Here is a 24,624-nt window from a genome sequence, read left to right as displayed (position 1 = left end):
CTTTTCATCAGGGGTTCAGACCAACCAATCTGCTGAAGTCCCGGCAGAGTCCATCACTGAGCAGGGAGTGGTTGAGGGAGATGAAAAGAAGAAACGTCGGGGGAGGAAAAAAAGCAAGCTGGAGGATATGTTCCCTGCCTACCTCCAAGTGAGTGTGGTAACTTAGTTCAGCCCTCTGGAACTTGTCCCGATGCTCTAAGGCTACAACCCCCCATAGTTTGGGTGGAGAGGATGGAGTTTTTAGTCCAGCACTTGGGCCGGGGTGACTGCCAGATGGGGAAGGGTGATTTAGTGGACTGGAGAAGAGATGCTTTTGCACATGGGTAGGTGGAGCTCTACTCCAATTCTTTCAGCAGCAGTGTCATCCAAAGTGGGAAGGAGGAGATGGAAGAGTCATAGATGGGGCATAGTGGTGGTGTGGTGGTAGTCACAGAGGTGATGGTGGTGAAGTTGAACCGTGATGCTTGAGGAAATGCAAAATTATTGGAAGTGGCAGCATGGTAGAGATATCAGGAAAACCATTAATAAAATAAATGATGAGCATTAGAAAACTTAAATGGGATGAAGTGGTGGTGAGGGAAAGTGAGAACAGAAGCCTGACTTGAGATAGCCAGGTGAAGTAGTTTCTTCACTTAACAAGTGCGTTAAATGGAGGTTGACTTTTCAGAAATCGATTCGAGTAAATGATATTTTCTTTTTTCCCCCCTCTTCCCAACCCTTTGACAGGAAGCTTTTTTTGGAAAGGCATTGCTGGACCTGAGTAGAAAGGCCTTGCTGGCAGCAGGTGGTGTCGGTGGGGATGGAACTGCACACCCTCCCATTGGTCAGGGGGCTCCCAGGCCTAAGATGGATTCTACCATTATCCCTAAAGGGTCGACAGATGGGAAAGAGAATTCTGTTCAGCCCAAAGGTAAGCAGATGCTGGATCAAGGAAGACAGTGTAGGGTAGAAATATGTAGGAGATGTGTGGGTGAGCCTGTTGTAGGTCTGTGTCCTGAGAGGTTGGGATTGAAAAGAAGGAGTGCCGGCATAAAGTGGAGAGGAGCATTTTGGTCTTACTTCAAGCACGTTTGCATACATTTACATGGTAATTTGGGAGCAAATATCTTTTGATTTTGAAGGAAATTTGTCTGGGTATAATGTACTTTCGATTCCATGGGGGAAGAAGTTAAAGTGGTCTGGTGAAAGTGGGTGAGTGGTCAGAGTAGAGGAACTTGCCTTGAGGTTATAATTAAACTATTTGTTTCATACTGATTCCTTTTGGTGGCCATCATATAAAGTCACCAACTTGTAAAACACAGGATGGAAGGCTAGAAGAGTTGTTTTGTGTACTGTCGAGTTTTGTACCCTTATGGACTGCTCTAGACCTTTACATGGATGGTGTATGCTGAATTGCATGTATTTTACGTACCAGATAGGAGTGTGGGTAAAAGACTGATGCTGTTGTGGATGGGATTCTCTCACACAACTGAAATATTTCCCCACTTCCAAGTGAAACTGTCCATTTAAACATACAACAGTACCAGTCTTTGATTGCAGCAGGGCTATTAGCAAGGTTGTTTAGGGGCCACAGCCTGGCTGATGGTTTTGTCTTGTTCTGTTAGATCAACTTTTCTTCTTCGTGGTCTCTGTGAATCATACAAATGGGTTTCACTGCGCCTGCGCAGTGCTGTTCGGAAACTTCTAGAATCACTGGGCAAAGTATACTTTGCAACATATGGTAACTTTTTGGCAGTAACTCCGCCCACCCGTTATAAGGACCCTGCTTCCCGGTCTTTTCCCCAATTCCTTTTTTCTGCCGCGTTGGCTGCTGTTTAAGGAACTTCGCTTGCATTTGCTAGCTCTTTTTGACTGAATCAATGGAAATTTTGACCTCTGACCGTTTTTTGACTCGCCTTATTCTACTCTCCCCGTGTACTGTTGACTTCGGATCGTTTTGACACTGGCTTCGCTTTTGACTTCGACCATGTCTCTGGCTCCGTTCAAAAAATGTGACGTCTGTGGCAGTAAGGTGCTGGTCCAGGACCCCCATTCCTCCTGTCTTCTTTGTTTGGGGAGGGACCACGATGTCAAGGCTTGTCCACTTTGTAAATCCTTAACGTCCCAGGCAAGAAAGAACCGGGAATCTCGCCTCACCTCCGCAATTGCCCAGGGCGTCCTGAGGAAATCGAAGGAAGGGGATCCCGGGCCATCTTCAGCCCCGACAGCCAGCTCTGCACCCGTCCGTGACAGTCCTGCTAGCGTGTCCTCCGCGCCTCCAGCCGATGCGCCCGTGGTTCCTCTGAACCCAGTGCCGCCACCTCTGTGGCCTGTGGCCTTGATGTGCCCAGCGCCACCGCCAAGCCCTCCAAACGCCCTCAGAAAACCTCAGGCACTGGGGGTTCCTCCGAGTCTTCAGCCACTACTCGGAAGGAGAAGAAGAAGTTCTTGTCGACAGGCTCCAGCTCCAAGGTCTCGGCCGAGACCCTGGGCCGCAAGCCCGCATTGACCCCGAAGGATCCGAAGAGGCATAATACCGTGACCGAAGCCTCGGTCTCTAAGACCACCTCGGTCTCGAAGGACTCCTCTAAGAAGTCCAGGTTGTCGGATTCTGTGCCATCTTCTAAGGCTCCGAAGCCTTCCGATGACTCTGCACATGCCGCACCTTCTGCCAAGAAGGATGGTCTGCGGGACTGTGATGACCGAGACTCCTCCAAGTCCTCAAAGAAGAGAAAGCAGGGCTCGGGACAGACCCCACAGTCGACATCCGTTGGCAACCTCTTCGATCTGGATCCGATCTCTAAGAGGCCCAAGCTAACCACCGAAGGCGTCCAACCATCAAAGGCCACTAAGAAGCCGACTGCGACCTCAGTTCTAAAGGCTCCGTCCGAGCCTGGCACGTCCCATCGTCGGACCGAGGCGGACCTTCCTGCCAGACCTTTGGACCTGTCCATGATGCCTTTCATCCACTCCGGTGATGAAGAATTGGTGTCTTCCGGACGGCGTTCCCCCACTCCGGTCCCGAAATCCACACGGGACGATGTCCTGGAGGAAGACCCAGACTTCTTTTATGACTCGGAGACGGATCATGCCTTTGAATGCTTCTCATCTAGGCATTCAGGGTGCAATATACCAAGACCAGCGGCGGCAGTGTCCAAACACCCACCAGCCACCTCTTCGCGCCAGTCGTCCAAACCGACAGTATCCACGGTACCGGTGTCAGGTAAAGAACCGTCCTGCTCAGTGCACCCATCTGTTCAACAGGAGCCCTCGGAGCCTGACTCCGATCCTGACATTGTTTTGTCTTCAGGAGAGCTGTTGTGTCGCCCCCGGGTTCTCTGCAAGAGATGCATCGCCCAGAACCAGCCTCTCCTACCGATGACATCCGCTCATTTAATGAGCATATTATTAAGATTGCCAATGCCCTTGACATCGAGCTCTCCTACTCGAATGATGGCGCCCAAGATCCCGTCGAACGTCGAGTACAGGGCAAAGTGCCTACTCTCCCGTCGATCCCGCTGCTGCCTTCTCTTGAGACCATCTTGAAGTGGTCATGGGACTCCCCTACTTCTCTGGTGTGCTCGTCTCGAAAGGTAGAGTCCCTTTACAGGATTTCATCCTCCTGCTGTCCATGGCTGGCGTCGCATCCGAAGCAGAACTCAGCCATTGTGGAAGGTTCTCAACAGACTTTCACACAGAAGCAAGCCACGTCACCAGGGGACTGTGAAGCTAAGAAGGTGGACGCTCTGGCGAAGAAGGCCTACTTCGCTGCTGCCCTTGCTGCCAAGGCCGCCAACTACAACGCGTGTATGGGGGGAATACGTGCAGACACTTATGGAAGGCATCTCTCCCTTGATCCCTGATGTACCAGATGAGATCCAGGGACGTACCAGATGAGATCCTCGTCGAGATCAGGGACGAGGCCCACTCCATAGGTAGTTGGCTCATCATGACCTCGAGGAATATGACGGACTGTGTGGGCAGAGCGATGGTGGCTTCGATTGCCCTCCGTCGTCACGCTTGGCTCCAGGGCTCCGATCTCAACCCCAATGCTATCGAGGAGATGCTGATTGATGAGTCCGGGCTCTTCCATGCTGAGACCGACGAAAGACTCAACAGGAAGTACTGGATGAAGGCGGCTGCTAAAAAGCATGGCATGTCCTCAACATCCACCCCACCATTCAGGAAGAGACAACGCCCTTGGCAAAACCAAGGTCAGTTCCAGAGGTCTTATCAACACGACCGCCCTTTTCAGCAGCAGGGACCCCAGAGACGAGGTACCCTTCTCAGTCCTTCTCCTCTTCTGGTCGGCGTAATACCCCCGGTCGATACCGTAAGACAGGAGTCCGACCAGACCAAGAAGAGGTCCTGAGAAGTTCCAGCATGCTTCGTCTCTGCCTCTTCCCAACCTTCCTTCCTTAATATTTTGAGGACCTTTGTCAACACCTGGACCTCTATCACATCCGACTCGTGGGTTCTGAACATTGTCCGTAGGAGTTATGCCCTTGAGTTTTTAGAACTCCCTCCAACCGGGATTTTTGTTTCCACCCCACCTTCGGACACCCTTCTTGGCGAAGTACGCATTTTGCTTAACAAGGGAGCAATCTCGCCTGTTGCACCCGAATGTTTTCGTAGATCCTTCTTTTCACGATATTTCACTGTGCCCAAGGCAGATGGGGGCATCAGACTGATCTTGGACTTAAGGAACCGTAATCAATTCCTTGACTATCTCTGTTTCCGTATGGTAACCCTGGCCTCTATCCTGCCTTTACTTCATCAGGGACTGTGGTTCACGACCATCGATCTCAAGGATGCCTACTTCCACATAGGAATCCGGGAGTCCCACAGGCGATTCCTCACCTTCGCTGACGCCTACCACTACAATGTCCTTCCTTTCGGTCTTGCCACGGCACCGAGGGTCATCACCAAGTGCATGACTCCGATAGTGGCATACCTACACCAAAGAGGCTACATGGTGTTTCCATACTTAGACGACTGGCTTTTCGCCGCGACCTCGCAAGAACAGCTTCGAGAGGTGACCTGTTCGCCTTAGACCTTTTGACATCCCTACGGCTCGTCGTCAACAGAGAGAAGTCCCATCTCACTCCATCCACACACATCAAGTTCATCGGCGCTGTCCTCGACTCTGTGCAATGCATCGCCTATCTCCCTCGAGACCGTTTCCAGGCCCTGTCAGCAGCTGTGCAGTCCTGCTTAGTCCACAGAAAAGTGAGGGCCAGAAATGTGCAGGTGGCCCTAGGACACATGGCGTCGATGACGTTCGTTACCCCCTTCGCAAGGCTTCACCTCCGTCCTCTTCAAGCTTGGTTCCTCTTGGTCTTCGACCCGATGGAGGATCAGCCTTCCAAATGGCTCACCGTTCCGAGACCTGCGGCCTCTTATCTACGGTGGTGGCTAGACTCCCACAACGTCTGCGTCGGCATGCCTTTCACTCCGCCGCAGCCACAGGTGACCCTTATGACAGACGCGTCGCTGGAAGGCTGGGAAGTGCACTTGCTCGATCTCGTGATAAGAGACAAATGGTCCCAGGAAGAGAAGTGTCTTCACATCAACGCGCTGGAGATGCTTGCAGTGGAGAAAGCCTTGAGGGCCTTCAAGCCCAACGTGACCGGTAAGGTGGTTTTGCTCAGGACGGACAATACCACCGTGATGTACTATGTCAACAAACAAGGGGGCACCAAGTCCAGGACTCTGTTAAACATCACGCTTCGGATTTGGGATTGGTGCATCCCAAGAGGGATCCTTCTCCAAGCAATTCACTTGCCTGGAGACGAAAACGAGTTAGCGGACCAACTCAGCAGATCCTCAACCTCTTGTCACGAGTGGAGACTTCATCCAGAGACAGTCAGCAGCCTCTTCGACCGATGGGGCAGCCCTTGGATCAACCTCTTCATGACCGCTCGCAATACACACTGTCCCCAGTTCTGCTCTGGGACGCCAAGCAAGAACTGCCTTGGAGACGCGTTCGGTTTCGTCTGGTCAGGGCAGATGCTATATGCCTTCCTGCCGTTTCCAATGATCACCAGGGTAGTTTCCAAGATGACAGTGGACCGTCCGGAGGCGATCCTCATCACCCCTTGGTGGCCGAGACAGCCGTGGTTCCCATTACTTCTTCATTTCTCCAGGAGAGAATTTCTCCAACTCGAGTCCCGTCCCGACCTGCTCACGATCCGGGACGGACAGATATGGCACCCGGACATCGAGAACCTGCCTTTGGTGGCTTGGAGGCTCCGTCCCTGACCTCGCTGCCCAACTTGGTACGGAGGGTGATCCTCGCTGCTCAGAAGCCCTCGACCCAGAGATCTTATGCTGCTAAGTGGAATAGGTTTCTGCGGTTTCTTACTGAGAAGAACCTCTCACCGGCTCAGGTCACAACGCCTGTGGTGTTGGAATTCCTGATGGCGCTGTTGGATGCGGGGTTGTGCCTCACATCCATCAAGTGCTACCTCTCTGCTATCTGCTCTCAGTTTCAGTTTGGGGGCAAGCCTTCTTTTTTCCGGGACCCTTTGGTAAAGACTTTCCTGAGGGGTTGTGCTAACTTTCATCCTCCTGCCTTGGCACCGACCCTGGCTTGGAGCCTGGACGCTGTGTTGTCTGCCTTGCAATCTAGACCCTTTGAACCTATGGCCACTACTGACTTAAGACTATTGACTTGGAAGACTGCCTTCCTTGTGGCCATCACTTCTGCCCACTGTGCGGGCGAACTCTGCACCTTGCGGAGAGATCAGCCTTTCCTTAGGTTCCACAAGGATAAGGTTGTCCTCCGTACCGACATCACCTTCCTGCCAAAGGTGGTCTTGGCTTTCCATATGTGTCAAGACATTGTTTTGCCTACCCTGGCCCCAGATCCGACCACTGAGGTCGAATGTAACCTGCATACTTTGGACGTCAGGAGGGCTCTTGCCTTCTATTTGGACAGAACTGCGGTTTTCAGTCGGTCCGAGAGGCTTTTTCAATGTTACTCGGAACCAAAGAGGGGACTACCGGTATCTGCTCAGAGGTTTTCCAAATGGTTGGCTGGTACCATCCACCTCTGCTGTGAACTGTTGGGTAAACCTCTCCCAGCCAGGGTTCGGTCCCACTCAACCAGGGCGGTAGCAGCATCCTCCGCTTTTTTGAATGGGGTCCCTTTGGAGGATGTCTGCAAGGCTGCCGTTTGGTCCCAACCAATGACTTTTATCAAACATTACAGACTGAATGTCAGGGCCAAACGGGATGCAGCCTTTGGAAGGGCGGTGTTGATCTCAGGATTACACTGATTACATTGTGCCCATGTGTTCTTAAATTTACTTGCACCTGTGGTGTTTAAATTCTCAATATGTGCTGCTTTGAAGCCTCTACATTATGGGCTTATGTCCACACTGTGTATCCATTTGTTTGCACTGGTTCAGGACCCATGTGGTTGATGGGTTATGGGTGTGATATACCTCATGTTTGACTTGGAAATTTACTGGGCCTTGTCTGGCCTCCACTTTGGTCTATTATCTGATTTACATTAGTTACTAAGAAACTATGTGCCTTATCTTGTTCAGGAATTGTGTTCCAAATTCTCAGTCCTGGTGTTAAGGTTTGGTGCAAAAAAAAAAAAAAAATGATGACTGACACAAGGGTTGGTTCTAAAGTTTATTGTTAATAAACCAATTCTGTTTGAACCTCAAGTTGTCTCAGGACACTCCCTCCGCCGCTTACCTAAGCTTGTCAGTCTAAACCCATTTGTATGATTCGCAGAGATGACGAAGAAGAAGGACAGGTTGCTTACCTGTAACAGTATTTCTTCGAGTGGTCATCTGCGAATACATACAAATCCCACCCATCCTCCCCTCTGTGTCCTGCTCTTCATTGGCTCATTCTCATATCGCCTACGCGGCATAAAAAGTGCGGAACTGGGGAAAAGAGCGGGAAGCCGGGGCCTTATAATGGGTGGGCGGAGTTACCGCCAAAAAGTTACCATATGTTGCAAAGTATACTTTGCCCAGTGATTCTAGAAGTTTCCGAACAGCACTGCACAGGCGCAGTGAAACCCATTTGTATGTATTCGCAGATGACCACTTGAAGAAATACTGTTATAGGTAAACAACCTGTCCTTCCTTGTTTCTCTCTTCTCATCCAGGGGATGAATGTGTTGACAGCAGGGAGGCAGCAGCTCCAGAAAACAACTTGAAAACAGCTGATGCCAAGATTGAAAATACCGGTGGGTATGAGTGCATTATAAGAGAACATGAGGTGTGGGATGATTTCCAGCTTCCACCTGGATGCTGTGTCACTTTTCTGGTTGAAATCCTCTGTCTGCCTTAACCTGGGAGTGTGGCCCAGTCTCAGTGAGGCCTACTTCTAAACAGACATGCTCAGGATAATACTGAGATTTTTATACTCCCTTTTTAATACTTGTCTTTTCTTAATTTGTGTTGTGTGTGAGAGAGAGAGAGAGAAAGAGAGAAAGGATTTGCATGCTAAATTATGAATTTATAAATTTCTTAACCCTTAAAGGTGATTCTGTGAATTGATGTGTCCCTTTGGCCTGTTACAGACTGCCAAAATAAAGCTGCTTCAGGTCTCTTTGGAGGTATGCTATTTAAATGATGCATGCATCCTAAGAATCCGGAAGCTGCACCAAAGCTGCACTTCAGTGCTTAGGAATGGAGTGTGGCTTTGGCGTGACCTCCGGACCCATGCATCCTTTAAATAGCATACCTCCAAAGAGACCCGAAGCAGCTTTATTTTGGCAGTCTGTAACAGGCCATAGTAACTGTTTTGGACAGTTTGCCTTGAATATGCAGCATGAAACTTTTTTGTTAATGAATGCAAATGAGATCAAATTATACCAAGTATATAAAATTAGATATGCTTCTATGTTACATACACATGTACTATATATCTACTGATTTGTGTATTATAGAAAGATTTTGGAGGAGATATTTTAAACAACCACTCATCTAGCCAACCAGCTTTATTCTTTCTGTAGTTATTGCTGGTGGGATGCTGTAATAAATGTGCGTGTTGTTTGCTTATTTTTTCATAGTTTTATAAGTTTGGAGGAGCAGGGCTTTCTGCAACATACTGAAGTTCCATCCTCTGTGATCACTAGATGCCTTCCATGGTGTCCTGCTAATGCCCACTCCACCACCTCTCTGCAGATGGAATGAGAAGGCAGTTGTGGAAATGTGTAAAGCAGTGAACTGCTGCAAGTTAACTTTCGGGCTATAATTCTCAGAATCCTCTGCAGCTGGGGGGAGGTGTTCTGGGTGTTGTCACTCAAAAATAACTTCCAAGCTCTGCAGTAGTGCAGTGAGTTTTCCAGTGTTCCACCTTGCCTGGAAAACAGACTGGGATTTCCAGTTAGTGCAGAAACATAGCTGAGTTCAATGAAAAGTAGTCCTGCTTCAGAACACATACCTGCTTTTCCCATTTCTAATATCGTTTTCATATTAGAAATGAGTAAGCAACTATGCAGGAGCCAGTTTTCACCCATGTAGCCCCATTCCCCACATGTATCAGACAGAGGCAGCTTGATTCCTCATGCCTTGGCCTATTGAAGTGAGGAGGCAATTTTCTCCATTTTGGGGGAGTCAACAGTCCTTCCTGACTTATTGGTGGAATATTACAGTACAGGGGGGGCGACAGTTCACCTCAAGGGGTAGCTTCTCCCACCCTGACAGGCTATGTTGTGTTTTCTCCCACAGGCACAGAGGAACAGATGGTCCCCAAGATCTCTCCAGACCCTACAGGTGCCGAGAACCCAGCCACACCCCCGGGGGAGGGGGTGCTCAGCTCCGACCTTGACAAAATCCCTACTGAAGGTCAGGCGGGCCCTTTGAATAGACCCTACCGCCCCCTCCATGTCCCTGAAAGTACCTGCCCTCTGGGAGATCAGGGGAGATGGGAACCAGGACCCTCCTGGTTTCCCTCTCCAGCTCCAGACTCGAGGGCAGATGCTGAGAAGCAAGGGTGCTGCTGTCTCCGTTGCCTTTTTGCTTCCTCAGTTCCTTGCTCCCCACTTTTGGCAATCAGCCTGCCCCTGTATTGGAGACCAGCAGGTTCCCTACATGGCTGACATAGTTGTCGGTGAACTTAAGTGCTTGTGGTTCCACTGTGGCTTTCCTCCTCACCAACAGAGCTACCCAAAATGGAGAGCAAGGATGTTCAGCAGCTCTTTAAAGATGTCTTGGGATCCACTGAGCGAGAGCAGCAGCAGCTCAATTGCGTTGGAGCAGAAGCTGAAGCTGGGGGCATTCGTGACGCAAACCGCACACATCTTGCCCAAAGACCATTCCTGCCAGGTGAGCCGTTAGTAGTAACCCCCCCCCCCCCATGCCCATGAGATGTTCTGACATCTGAGTCTTTGGTGAGAAACAGGAAGGGCTACTTCTCACTGTTTAAAGCATTTTAAGCCTGCTCTTCGTCTGGAGATGCTCCCAGAGTAGTTTATATTCTACCAATAAAACAATATAGTCCCTGCCTGCATGCTTGCAATAAATTATTGTTAAAAATCAGTAGAAACATATAAACAGACACACCTCAAAAGTAAAAAAGATAGGAAGGAAAGAAGGAAGGAAGGAAAAAGTGAACCTTGGCAGCAGTTTTTAAAGATGCAAAATGTTTATTGTTATGAGAAACTGGAAATAGTCATGAATAGTGGCCTTACAACAGTTTCCTGGGCTTTACTGCACTGTGTTTGAGAAGAGATGGTGCCTTATAAGGTCTTCAAGATAATGTTACATGGTCTTGTAAAACTGGGCCAGGATTTCCCTTTTTACATGAAGGATCTCTAAGCATGTGTACTGGTATGAGAATAGTGACTCTTCACACAGTTGTTAATAATTATAAACTGTGAATGGCAATATACACAGTCACATACTTGTATATATTGTCAGAGGACAATTAGGAAATATTTTTGAATTTTTAGACCTTTGGGTAGAGGGAAGAGAGATGTTTAAATATTTCTGTAGCACAATACCATTATTGGACTATTTTAAGAACAAGGGCTTATGTTGTTAACATAGTATGTTGGGTTCAAGCGTAGAAGCTCTAAGTTTAAATTTGCTGTTCAGCTGTGCTACCTGCTGAATAAGCAATTGTCCCTTCAGTTGTTCTTCTTGGGTGTTGCAGTTGTGATCTTACCTGAGGATTCTGTACAGTGTTTTGTAAACTAAGGTAAGTTTTTCAGAGATAATGACAAATGCACAGGAGACTTTTAAAGGCAGGTTTAGTTGTTGTGTCTCAGTCATGTGGAGGTTCCCACTTCTTGTCATATACTGATGCTGGAAGCAGAGCTTGCTCTTTACTTTACCTGGGATTGGATGCAGGCACTCCAGATATAAAATGGTTTAAATGTCTGATTACATTTGAAGGTGCAAATATTCTTTAGGAGGTTAGATGTTTGGGGAATGGAATGTATACTCACCTATGTTTCCTGGCCCTCTTTTAAATTGTAAAATGCAGAATTTGATTTTATGGGTTCAGCCTGCCTCTATACCTTGGCCTTCTTAGTAATGTGGCTGTGGAGATCCGTCATATTACCACTCCAGAAGGCTGTTAAAATGGATCTCTTTCGACAGGCCTTTCCAGATTAGCCTCCCCTTTACTGATATGAATAGCACTGTCTACCCTGTAAAGATAGATGTTCTTGCCTCAATTTCCTGTCTTTAATTTTAGCTAATTTTTTATTTAATTTTTTTTTATTCTATATTGAAACTATTTTATACTGTTTACTGTTTTTTTGTGATCAGGATGGTGGTTAGGCTATGGGATTATTTTAATGTACAGTGGTACCCCGGGATACGAATTACCCAGCTTACGAATTTTTCGGGATACGAAAAAATCCCATAGGGATTTATTGTTTCGGCTTACGAAGGTTTTTTCGGGTTACGAAAAAACCCCGGCGCTGTTTTAAATGGAAAGGCCGCCACCGGAGGGCAGCAGAGAGCTATTTTTTCCATTAGCGCCTATGGCAATTCAGGTTACGAAGGTTTTTCGGGTTACGAAATTAGCCGCGGAACGAATTAATTTCGTAACCCGAGGTACCACTGTACATTTTATGTTTACCGTATTTTATTGTTTTCTGTCTTGTAACCCACCTTGATTCCTTCTGGATAAGGCAGGATATAAATTATTATTATTATCATTATTATTATTAATATCAACCAGCCAATTCTAAATTTTGTAGTATTTGGTTAGGACTGCTGAGAGAATGAGATTACTGTAGCACTGGCAAGTAAATGGTAACTTGAAAAATGATATGGGAGAAATAAGAGACTATTTTCAGGTAGCCAGCCAAGGAAGTGTTGCATGAGTTTGGGAGGGGGGTTCTTGTTTTGGATGTGTGTGTGAGAGAGGAAGTATGATTCTTGGATTAAAGAGTGGAGGACTCCACACAAAGTGGAATGTGCTTATGTCATCAGATAAAAAACTATGGGCTCTTACTCTGCCATCATCTTGCCTCATCAGTTCTTTCACTGCCTGTGCTCAGAGCAGAGTCTCTTTTCTCCTTGTCAAGTTTCTTGAGCTCTCGTGTTCCTTTTATCCTATTGGTTTTTCCTGTGTTCTCTGCTGCACTTCTTACTTTTTCTTGGGTCTTGTTTGCCTTTTAAAAAAAGGTGGTCAACATCTATGCATTTAATTGCAAGCCTACAAGCCCACAAAGTTCCCATTTAAAATATTTGAAAGGTGTACAGGTCTATGCATAGAGAAGGAAAGGCTCTTGATTTCAAGCTCTGATATTGTTTTTTCTTTTTCTTTTTTTTAGGTGGTGGTGTCTCCCTTGGGCCCTTGCAACCAGCTGTGTCCATGGAGACTTACTCTGGAGTTTGCCAGTCTCCATTTCTTGACAGCAGGTAAGTCAGCTACAGTGACATCCTGTTCCACTCATCTGGAGGCATACTGTAGGCAGAGTCCATCCAATGCATTTTGCTGCCTGAGGTGAATATGGTGTCTCCTGCCATTCCATGTGCAAAAACCAATGGACAGGTAGCTGAATCTTATGTCAACACTGTTGGTGGGACATCATGCACTGCCACACTTGAAAGCAGCAGATTAATTTAATAGATGTGTGATGGGCCACTTATCACACCTTTTCCCCTCCAGCATTCACCATTTGTCACTCAAGGGAATTGCCTCACTATACTAGGGCCTGGCTGGGGTTTAAGATGCTAACGTTTACTAAATGGCCACTGCAACTGCCTTCTCCTTACCTCCTTTCTTTGCTTCCATCTCCTTCACATAGGGAGCGGAGTGGATTCTTCAGCCCTGAACAGTGTGAGCCTGAGAGCCCTTGGGCCAGCAGCTCTGCTGCTTCCACACCCACCACACCCACCACAGAGGGGGAAACTGATGGGCTGTCATATAACCAGCGGAGTCTGCAACGCTGGGAGAAGGATGAGGAACTGGGGGAGCTGTCCACCATCTCACCAGTGCTGTATGCCAACATGAACTTCCCCAATCTCAAACAGGACTACCCAGGTCAGGGGTTTGTTTCCTTACCCGCCCACCCTCACCATTCCCTCAGTCTTTTCTTCCCCTTTCCTCTTTAGGCCTGCCATTCTGCTCCAAAATGGATGTTTGTTCACTGCGGTGGAAAGCAGATTCTCCTCAGTTCTGTAGACCTTCTTTACAGTAGTGAGTTGTAGTCCCAAAAGATCTGGAGGGCTCCAGAAGGCTGGTGGCAGTACTCTTAATGGGATGGGATGGGAAGGGACAGTTTAGTTTTCCTTTTCATTGCAGGTATAGTGTGGTTGTCAAACACGCTGAGGTAATTTTTGTTGTTGTTGTTTCTTTTGTAGAAGAAGGTGAACCCCTTGAGGTGTGCAGGCAGCCTCCCTGCCTGCCTATTTTATTTCTCTCTGACATACATGTATATATTCATATTGACAATCCCCACTACCCCATGCACACTACCACCATATAACTGTTAACATCTATCAGTAAATGCCCTCTGTCATTGGCAGAATGCACATATTTTTGGGGTCTTCATACTTCTCTTCTACAACTACTATTCGAGACATGGCAAGCTATGAGACAATGGCCATGTGTCTGTCTATACTTAGCAGGCATTTGAATATGAGTCTCTAAAGTTTCAGGTTGCTGAATCCACACTTCATAAAATAGGTGAAATGGTCTTGCTCTGTATCTAATAACACTTTTTACTCTTTTGTGTCCCCTCACAGACTGGTCTAGCCGTTGCAAGCAGATCATGAAGCTCTGGAGAAAGGTGCCAGCCCCAGACAAAGCCCCTTACTTGGTAAGTGGTATGGGAAAATGCAATTTCTAAGCTTAATCTTTTATATGGCTAACTTGGAAGGATTGTTTTTTCTCTTAGCCTTTTAAAGTATTACCTGGATTCTTGTGTCTCTGTGTTTATACATTCTTAACTTTGTACCTGTGTCTAGTTTGATTGCTGTCAAGTTGTAGGCAGAACCTGCAACAAAATATTGTGGCATGGAATGTTCATGTTCAGGGTTCTATGCCTTCTTTCAGGACACTTGATTCCATTTCTCCTGAATGTCCATTAGCTCTGAAAACATCAAGCAGCATCTCAGCCCCTGAATGCATTTAAGCCTCATTAGGTTCCTTGGGGTCTTCTACTTACTCTCTCTCTCACATACAAGTTTACTTTGTACTTTGGCAAGTCTTGAAGTTTCCTGTTGCCTGCTGATATCTCCTTCATCATTAGAAAGAGCTATTCTAGGTCCACAACGAATCACATTTGGTGAAATAATTCACTGTTAATATAGGGTTGGCAATTGTCAGGAGCTGATGGGAGGCTAAGGAACCAGTAAACTGCCAGTTTTAAAAATTGTCGCTCTGGGCTAGGGTTGCCATACCTGAGGACCTCCAAACCGGGACAAATGTAGGACAAGGTTTGAAAATGTAGGACTTTTAAAAAATTTCTTGGCCAGGAAATTTAAAAAAAGAAGGTCCTACATTTTCAAACCTTGTCCTCCTCCTCCTCCTCCCGGCCTGGGAGAAAGCCTAGGCCTGCTCCCAGGCCGGGAAGGGGCACGGGGGCCGCTTAGGGTCGGCTTGTATAAGGGTCAAAATGGTAATAGTGCTGAAAAAGAAGTTCTGCCCAACACACCATTCCCCTTACCTCCGCAGCTGCTGCTCAGCCAAGAAGAGTTTGTTAGTGTTCCTCCTTTCCCAGGGAAGAGGGAAACAGCCCCAAATGCTTTTGCAAGGAGTGTGTGTGTTTCCCTCTTTCCCAGGGAAGAGGGAAACGGCCCTGATTGCTTTTGCAAGGAGAGAGTGCAACTGTATGTTTTCCTTTTTAATTCCTTTCCCCGGGAGCAGGGAAAGAGCCCCATTGCTTTTTGCAAGGAGAGAGTGCATCTGTATGTTTTCCTCTTTAATTTCTTTCCCAGGTAGTAGGGAAACAGCCCCATTGCTTTTTGCAGTGTGTGTGTGTGTGCATGCGTGCACATGTCTCCCTTTTTCCCAGGGAGCAGGGAAAGAGCCCTGGTTGCTTCCCCCCCCCCTCCTCCCTGGAAAAGGAGAGAAAGAGGGAGACACACACACCTTGCAAAAAGCACTCAGGGTTCTTTCCCAGCTTCTTGGTAAAGAGGAAGACATACATAAAGGTACATGCCTCACAAATAGCAATTGGGACTGTTTCCCTGCTCCCTGGGAAAGGAGGGAAAGAGCCCTGATTGCTTCTTTTTTACAAGGAGAGAGAGAGTGTGTGTATGTCTCCTTCTTTCCCAGGGAAGAGGGAAACTGCCCTGATAGCATTTTGCAAGGAGAACATGCATGCATGTGTGGAGCTTTATCATTTACATCTTTTGTTACATGCCCCTAAGTTGTACCCTCGACTTATCCACGAGTCATATCAAAATCCAAAATTTTGTCCCCAAAACCTGCCCTCGAATTATACATGGGGTCGACTTGTACATGAGTATATATGGTAATTTAAGAAGTGGTTGGTTCAGTGATGTAGAAAGGGAACATTAGTCCAGGTTTGGTTTGGCATGAACAACCTTTTTATCTTCTTGATTATCATGATCCTCTCTCATTTTGAATTTTTCTATGCAGCAAAAGGCCAAAGATAACCGAGCAGCCCACCGCATCAACAAGGTGCAAAAGGTAAGCAAGGCAATGGAGAATCCAGTAGTAGACAGCACAGACTGAAAGCAGTGCAGGAAACCTCAGTTGGTTAGTTGTGCCTGTGAGCCCAGAGGTGACTATGGCTGTATGCTTACTGCTCCAACAAAAACAGAGGTCTCTTTTATGTATCATATAAGCAAATGCACTTTTTTGTTAATGTTGCTCATTTTATTTAACTTATTTGTTTCTGCTTGTTCTGGAGAGGCACACAGAGATGATGTTTCATTCCCAGACCACTTGGAATGCTATTGTGTTGCTCTTCATTTGACCTACACATCCCCACCTCCAAAAGTTTGCATCAGTCACTACTTGCTATCAAGGTAGCCTGTGCAGTACTTGACCTAAATCCAATTACTAGTCCGAGCTAGAGTTAGACCCATTGAAACAGTGGAACTCACCTAAATTGATTGAACAAATGTTCATTTATCCAATAGGCTTTCTTGGATTGGGACTAATAATTTGATTTAGGCATTAATGATTACAAACTTCTTTGTAGCAAATTAAAGCCAAACCTGTTTCTTAGGATTTTAAATTTTGCAGTTGAAATAGTAATGAAGTAGTTACAGAATAAAAGAAAACAGCAGCCAGATTGTTGGGTCATTTTGGTTAACATATCTTGCTGGTGTAAAAAGAACCTCCATAGCCTCTAATTTGGTACAACTGAAATTACCTATAAAGTTTTAATGGCATAGGATCAGAGGATCTTAGTGCTCATTTGTGATGAAGTCTGTTAGTTGGTGGACAGGGTGACTAGGTGAGTCTTGGAGCTATGGTCCAAAAGAGTAAATTTGATCATCTTCATTGACTTATAAACTGTCCATGAGGGCTTGAGAGTGGAAAGGCAACATTTAACAGTCTAAAATAAGGTGATGTTTGGCAAGGTGAAGTTTAGCAAGGCAAAACTTACACAAACAAGGGAAAGTTCAAGAATTCAGAAGTGACTGATCCTCTTTTAGGGCCCTTTGGTGGTCATTTCACATGCTCTCCCTCACTTCCCAAGAAAAAGCCAGTGTTCCCTCATTTGGGAAACACTATTTTCTTCTTCGTGGTCTCTGTGACTGACATCTATGGGTCATTCTGTATCTGCATAAAGAAGTTCAGAAGCTTCCAGAGTTTCATTTTGACACTCACACTGTGCTTTTGTCTGCATGCATATAAGCTGTGTGTTCCTGCCAAAACTTGGTTGCTTTTTGTCCCGCATTGTGATAGGATCATTAGAAAGTCTGTTTTGACATTTTGTCAGTCTGCCCTCTATCTGGGAATTTACGGCCCTGAAGACTTTCTTCAAGAAGAGTCTAGGTTATGAGGCAAAGAGTCTCTATTCTGATGGTCATGCATATTGTATCCTCTGCCTGTGTAAGGATCATATAATTGACTCATGCCTGTTTGGCCAGATTTTTGCATGGTAAGCAAGGTATACGAAAGAGAGTATCCCATCTTAAAGTTCTTCATTGGGAAAGAGCCTTCCAGGCTACAGTCTTTTGGCCCAGACTAAGCTTCATCATACAACTTTGATGGCTGTTGTTGTTGTTGATTATTATTATCATCATCATCATCCCTCCCTTTTCCCAAAACTGGGACTCAGGGCAGCTTACAATATTAAAAAACAGTACTGTACAATTAAAAGCATACAAAAATGGTACGTTAAAATAGAATTAAATTATTACAATATTTTAAAAATTGCATATTAAAAGAATAAAGTACAATTAAAAAGGTAAAAATGTTTAAAACATTTTAAAACAATGTAACACCCTGGCCCATTCTTTAACAGTTTTTTGTTTTAAAAGCCTGTCAGAACAGGAAGGGCTTTGCCTGCCAGCGGAAACACAACAAGGAAGGGGCTATTCTGGTCTCTCTGGGAAAAGAGTTTGATTATCCAAGGGCAGCCACAGAAAAAGGCCCTCACTCGTGTCACCACCAACTGTGCTGTGATGGTGGTGGGATTTGAGGAAAGGACCTCTTCTGATGATCTCAGAGCCCAGGCTGGCTCATACAGGGAGATATGGCTGAGCCATATAGGGCTTTATAGGTCATAATCAGCACTTTGAATTGTGTGCGGAAACAAACTGTTAGCCAGTGAAGCTGTTTCAACAGAGCCATTGTGTGATCTCTGTAACTTGTCCCCGTAAACAGCCTGGCTACAGCTCTTTGGACCATCTGAAGTTTCTAAACACTCTTCAAAAGCAGCCTAAAGTAGAGTGCATTATAGTAGTCCAAACAGAATGTAAATCAGGTAAATGCGACAGTCAAGAGCGCCTGTTATCAGCTTTGACTGATAGGCCAACTGCGCCCTTTTCTGGAAGTAAGGGATCTCAAGACTGTTGTACACGCACTGGTAACCTCATGTCTAGATTTCTGTAATGCGCTCTACATGGGGCTACCCTTGTGCTTGATTCGGAAACTGCAGTTAGTGCAGAACATGGCGGCCAGAGTAGTGTCAGGAACATCGAGGAGGAACCATATTACTCCGGTATTAAAGTCCCTCTACTGGCTGCCTATTAGTTTCCGGGCCCAGTACAAGGTGTTGGTTATCACCTTTAAAGCCCTAAATGGCTTGGGTCCAAACTATCTCAGGGATCACCTCCTCCCATATAGTCCTCCCTGCACACTCCGGTCCTCTGGGAGGAATTTGCTACAGCCTCAAAGATCTAGGCTTTTGGCTACCTCCCAGAGGGCTTTTTCTGTTGTCGCCCCCAGATTATGGAACGACCTGCCGGACGAGATCCGTCAATTGACATCTTTAGACAGCTTTAAAAAGGCTGTCAAGACGGATCTTTTCGGCAGGCCTTTCCGGGATAGATAATCCTGGCCTCAGGAATCCCTCTTCTCATGAGAGTCCCCAAGGTCCTCCCTGGAAATGCTACCATAGTTTACTGTTTTATTTGTTTTGTTTTGTTTTGTTCTGTTTTGTTTTTGTCTTGTAATAATGTGTTAATGTTGTTTAATTTGTTGGTTTTAATTATAATTGATTTAATAATTTTTTAAGGGGGGAGGGAATTTTGATGTACAATGTATTGTATTTTATTGCTGTTAGCCGCCCCGATTGACCTCAAAGGGGCAGGATATAAATATATTATTATTATTATTATTATTATTATTATTATTATTATTATTATTAAGTGGACCTCCTTTCTTTCCTTTGTAGACTGAGGGTGTTACGTCAGACAAGTTCTCACTCAAATATGTGCTTCAGTTTATCTCTCATGCAACCACCTATATTCCTGTCTCATTAGAGATGAGATCCTTGGTCCCAGGCCAATGTAGCATTTGGTAGGGTGATTCTGTTGTCAGTCCTGGCATGACCCACTATTCTTCATTTAGCTCACTATTCTCTCATATGTGTGAGTCACAGAGAACACAAAAGGAACAGGTTGTCTAGTTTTAACTGTGGTTCTTCTAGTAGTCATCTGTGAACTTACACAATCCGCTCTCCTCCCCTCTTCATGCCATCCCTTTCTCTAGGTGTCCCAGTGGCAGACTTAGAACTGGGTATTGGCAGAGTGCATGGTTTATATGTGTACAGACAAAGGGGCAGGGTTGCTGCCAAAACACAACTCTAGAAGTGTTTGAACATCTTTAAATAAGCACAGAATGACTGATCTATATGTATGACTTCACAAATAACCACTTGAAGAACCATAGTTACAGATAGGCAACCTGTCCTTTTATCATTGTACTGTACTCTGTGTGTGTGTGCACGCGCGCATGCACACACACATGTATACAGTCTAATACTGACATTTTCTTTTGTTGTTGTAGCTCTTGTTCACTCTTGCACCCTTTTTCACAGCAAGCTGAGAGCCAGATCAACAAGCAGACCAAAGTCGAGGTGCTGCGGAGGCCAGACCGCCCTGCTTTGCACCTGCGGATCCCACCCCAGCAGGGGACGTTACCTGGTACCACTCAGCCACTTCCACCTCCTCTCCCTGCTGCCTCAGCACCAGGACAGCCCATCTATGTCAACAATGCTGCAGCTCTGTCGAGTGGGCCAGGTGTGGAGTCTCCCAGTGAGCTCTTCCTCAAACTTCCCTCTTCTACCACCAGTGCCCAGCCCCCAGCGCAAGTGCCTTTGCACGAGCCCTATGGCATGGCCTCTGCTTGCCCTCCACCAGATCCAGGGTTCCCTTCTCCTTCTTTGGTGGGCCAGAGTCCAACAGTGCCAGCCAGCTTTGCCTCCACCTCTTCTTCTTCTTCCTCCTCCTCATCCTCTGGACAGTCCCCGCTCCTATTGAACTCTCGTCAAGGCCCGCAGCCTGGGGAGTTCCAGCCCACCCCTCCGGGGACTCCGAGGCACCAGCCTTCAACACCGGACCCCTTCCTCAAACCCCGCTGCCCCAGTGGGTCCTTTGAAAACTTGTCTGTGCCTGGAAGCCCGCAGCGAGCGGCACTCCTGCTTTCGCCGCCACCGTTTGGGGAGCAGAAGAAAGTGCTGGACATTAAGAAGGAAGATGTTGGGTCTGGGATCTGCTCTCCCAGCTATGGCTCCAGCTATAGTGACTCCCCTTCCGGTGTTCCCCAGCCCCATGAAATGAAGGCTCCAGATGTCTTCAAAGCCCCACTCACCCCACGTCCTTCTCAAGTGGAGCCCCAGAGCCCAGGTTTGGGGCATCGGCCCCCAGATACTCACCCTGTGGCTGCTTCTCCCCCCAGTCAGGCTGATCTCTACAGGCAGTCCCCATACCCAGACCCCTATGCCCAGCCTCCCCTAACACCTAGGCCTCAGCCCCTGGCCCCAGAAGGCTGCTGTCCTCTGCCCCCTCGTTCGCTGCCCTCAGACCCCTTTTCACGAATCCCTGCCAGCCCTCAGTCCCAGTCCAGCTCTCAGTCACCTCTCACTCCCCGACCGCTCTCCAACGAAGCCTTCTGCCAGTCTCCTGTCACCCCTCGCTTTCAGTCCCCTGATCCTTATTCTCGTCCTCCTTCACGGCCACAGTCTCGGGACCCATTTGCCCCAGTGCACAAGCCCCCTCGGCCTCAGATACCAGACACCAGCTTCAAGCAAATGCCTGTCTCCCATAATACCCTTGCTGTGGGGAATTTCTCAACAGGACCTCCTTCTGCTGAGTCCCACCCCAAAGCCAGCCAGCAGCCTCAGTTTGCCCGTTCTCCTGGTGCCAATGTCTTCCCGAATGCTCAGCCCCAGATTCGCTTCACTTTCCCTCCAAATGATCCAATCAAGAATTCCCCTTCCCATGGGACAAACAACCATTTTACTCCTGGCAAGCCCCAAAGCACAACCTATGTATCCTCACCAGGGTTCCATCAAGCTGGGAGTCCCCTAGGGCCCAGCAAGGGCACCCCAGACTCCTACAATGTCTCCCCACTCCGTCCTCCATCAGTTCTGCCCCAGCCGCCACCTCCTCAGCAAGATGGCGCCTTGTCCTACCTACCACGAACAGGCATGGTGCCATCAGGTGACAAGAGGGAAGAAGGAACAGTAGGACCACTTAATAGGGAGCTGCAAGAACTTCCAGCCAGCCAAGAGGGAACTATCAACAGTAACAGCACCCAAACAGAGATGGAGAAACAGCGGCAGGTGAGCAGCTTGCATCCACGTTTATTGTAAGAAGAGGTTGGGCGCATATTAACATTAAAGTAGAGATACAAGCAGACCACCAAGGAATTACATGTGGAATCCTAGAACAAAGGGACTATAAAGTTCCTCTAACTGTATTACAGCCGAATGGTAGGCTATTCTGTAGTAGGATCCAGACACAGGTGAAGAATCACTAAAGATTCTTTCAGGGTGGAGAAATACAAGGCACTGAAGCAAGTCAACCACTGTGCAAAGAAATGGCCAAACAAATCCCTGTAGGTCTGTACCCATGATGTATGAATGTATGTGTTGGAAGCGCGTTATTTTTTGGTGTCCTGAAATATAAGAAAATATTCAGTCTCTGAATACAAATGTAATGCATTTATGTAATCTTCCCTGAGAAAGTTTGGGAGGGAGGTTATATTATGGTTATCTTGAAGCTTTAGAATAAGCTTTTTGCAGGGTGGTCAAGGCCAAGATCTAGGCAACATTTTGATACAGAGTTTCTAAATCTACAGAGTGCTTCAGCATTTCTGTAATCTCAGAAATTTTTACAGCAGCCATAAAATGTAGGCTGGTTTGAATCCCCAGACTGTAGGAGATGGAGCCATTCTAGAGCCAGTTAGCACATAGTCTTGGATTTTTGATCAGGTGAGGGAAAAAAAGGGGTAGACTGTTTCATACATTGATTTAGTTTGCTTGCGGAAACTTTGACTCGCATTTTCTATTTTTTTCTTGTATTTCGACATCCTGATTTTTTGTTTGTTTGTATGTTTGCACATGTTGAGTTACAGTGACATCTGGGAAGAAAAATGGTTTATTGAATATATATTTAGTTTATTTAATCATTTAATTGTTTTAAATTGTGTCACTTGTTTTGATACACTTTATGCTCACTTTGGCATATACAATAACTGGAATGATACAGAGAATATTAGCATGGCCCCTGCACATTTTATAAGCTGCCCTGAGAACTTTGATATAGGATGGAGTATAAATATTTTAATAAATAAAGAATAAATATTTATAAGAAGAACAAAAGACTATCCACATTTGGAAGCTGAAGCCTTCCTTAAAAGACCTCAGAATACATAGGAGCATGACACTCTGCCTTCTCTCTTTCTGTTTGGTTACTTTCCTGACTAGCGTCAGAGACTGCGTGAGTTGCTCATCCGCCAACAAATCCAGAGGAACAACTTGAGACAAGAAAAAGAGAGTGCAGCAGCTGCAGCCACCAGTGCCCAGGCATCATGGAACACTGAGAGCAGTGGACAAGCCTTTGAGCAGATGAACCGCAGCATGACCCCGTATCCTTCGGCCCAGGTAAGGTAATGGCTTCTAATTGACAGTAAGTAGGAATTGGAGGGACATTGGGTCCTATCCACATTCATATTCCAGATCAGCTCACTGCCATTAATTTTTAATGGTTGTTTCAGAAATAAAAACTTTGTGAACATGGAATGAATGAAATAAAAATGACCAAGCACAACCTGAGGAAGCTGAGTACTTTGTTTTTTTGTGTGCCTTCAAGTCATTTCTGATTTATAGCAACCCCATCACAGGATTTTCTTGGCAAGATGTGTTCAGAGAGGTTTGCCATTGCCTTTTTTTTGTGGCTGAGAGAATGTGACTTGTCCAAGGCGACCCAGTTGATTTTCATGGCCAAATGGGATTCAAACCCTGGTCTCCAAAATTGCAGTCCAGCACTCAACTACGCCATACACTGTTGTTTCAAAATGAGGAACTTCTGTTTGCCAGGTGATGTTATGAGAAAGCTCTGTGGACAGTGACATCCAATGGCCAGGTCAAATCCAAACACTCTGAGGGCTATAATGCTCTACATTTCAGAAGTTCACCACTATACATTTATGTGACAGCTTTGATCAATTTGGTAGATGACCTGTGCAGGTAGGTGGACAGTGGACAGGAGGAGTGTGGCCTTGTTGATCCTGCTGGATGTCTCAGTGACTTTTGATACTATCAACCATGGTATCATTCTGAGTTGTCTCTCTGGATGGGACTTGGAGGTACTGTTCTACAGTGGCTCTGTCCTTTCCTGGACGGGCACTCTCAGAGGGTGGTGTTGGGGAATTCCTGCTCAACTGCTTGGCCATTGGCTTGTCTCCTGTGTTATTTAACATATGCACGAAACTGCTAGGAGAAGCTGTCTGAAGTTTTTGGGTCAGATGTAATCAGTATGCTGATGATACCCAGCACTATTATTAGTGCTGGGTATTATTATTATTTTATTATTATTATTATTATTATTATTATTACTCAATTTCACCTAATTTGAAGGAAGCTGTTCCTGTGCTAAAACAGTGCTTGGCAGCTATACCACCATTTTTAATAATAAGTCACTTCCAAGCAAATTGCATTGTGGCAGCTGTAATGGACTGGATGAGAGTGAACAAATTGAAATTTAATCCAGAAACACAAAGGTGTTTCTGGTCAGTTGAAAGACAGATCAAGGAATAGGAATTCAGCTTGTGTTACATGAGGTCACACTTCTCCTGGAAAAGCATTTTTTTCAGATTGCCTTTGAAAAGCGCTCAGAAACTTCAGTTAGCTCAAATTGCTGCAACATGGTTGTTAACTGGGTCTGGCTAAAGAGAGCATACAATTCCCTTGTTGCAACAGCTCTGCTGGCTGTCCATCCATTTCCAGGAACAGTTCAAAGTGCTGGTGATAACATATAGCTTGGGTCCAAGCTATTTGAAGGACAATATCTCCCTTTATGAGTCCATTAGATCTATGATCTTCTGGAGAAGCCTGTTTCTCTATCATACTACCTTTGCAGGCTTGTTAGGTGGGAAGAAGGGAAAAGGCCTTACCAGTAGCTGCTCCCAAACTTTGGAACTCCCTTCCTAGAGAGGTCAGGTTGGCCTTGTCTTTGCTCTCATTTTGTCAGCAAGTAATTTTTTCTTTTTATGCTGTGCAGTACAATTTTTAAAGTCTCTATATAGCCTTTTAATGAACTTTAATATTTTTAATTT

The 24,624-nt window shown here is 46.3% G+C and overlaps 1 protein-coding gene and 1 pseudogene across 6 annotated transcripts in view; both read left to right on the top strand.

Moving 5' to 3' along the window:
* Window positions 1-24,624, top strand: part of KMT2D (lysine methyltransferase 2D) — a 213,447-nt gene that overhangs the window by 72,200 nt on the left and 116,623 nt on the right. For 5 of the 6 annotated variants that reach the window (XM_042451953.1, XM_042451957.1, XM_042451954.1 and 2 more), the window contains 11 exons: window positions 12-148; window positions 727-910; window positions 8,111-8,191; window positions 9,681-9,797; window positions 10,113-10,277; window positions 12,743-12,830; window positions 13,220-13,455; window positions 14,160-14,233; window positions 16,021-16,071; window positions 19,883-21,628; window positions 22,775-22,951. In XM_042451953.1, the coding sequence (XP_042307887.1) occupies window positions 12-148; window positions 727-910; window positions 8,111-8,191; window positions 9,681-9,797; window positions 10,113-10,277; window positions 12,743-12,830; window positions 13,220-13,455; window positions 14,160-14,233; window positions 16,021-16,071; window positions 19,883-21,628; window positions 22,775-22,951 (3,056 nt within the window). The remainder of the gene's footprint in view (window positions 1-11; window positions 149-726; window positions 911-8,110; window positions 8,192-9,680; window positions 9,798-10,112; window positions 10,278-12,742; window positions 12,831-13,219; window positions 13,456-14,159; window positions 14,234-16,020; window positions 16,072-19,882; window positions 21,629-22,774; window positions 22,952-24,624) is intronic. The other variant, XM_042451955.1, reaches the window with a different exon arrangement.
* Window positions 22,518-22,617, top strand: LOC121924544 (annotated as a pseudogene).

This window comes from Sceloporus undulatus, chromosome 2 (assembly GCF_019175285.1).
Source record: "Sceloporus undulatus isolate JIND9_A2432 ecotype Alabama chromosome 2, SceUnd_v1.1, whole genome shotgun sequence".
In the NCBI taxonomy this organism is placed as follows: domain Eukaryota; kingdom Metazoa; phylum Chordata; class Lepidosauria; order Squamata; family Phrynosomatidae; genus Sceloporus; species Sceloporus undulatus.
The sequence above is the reverse complement of the archived record's forward strand: the minus strand, read 5'-3'. Positions and strand labels throughout refer to the sequence as shown.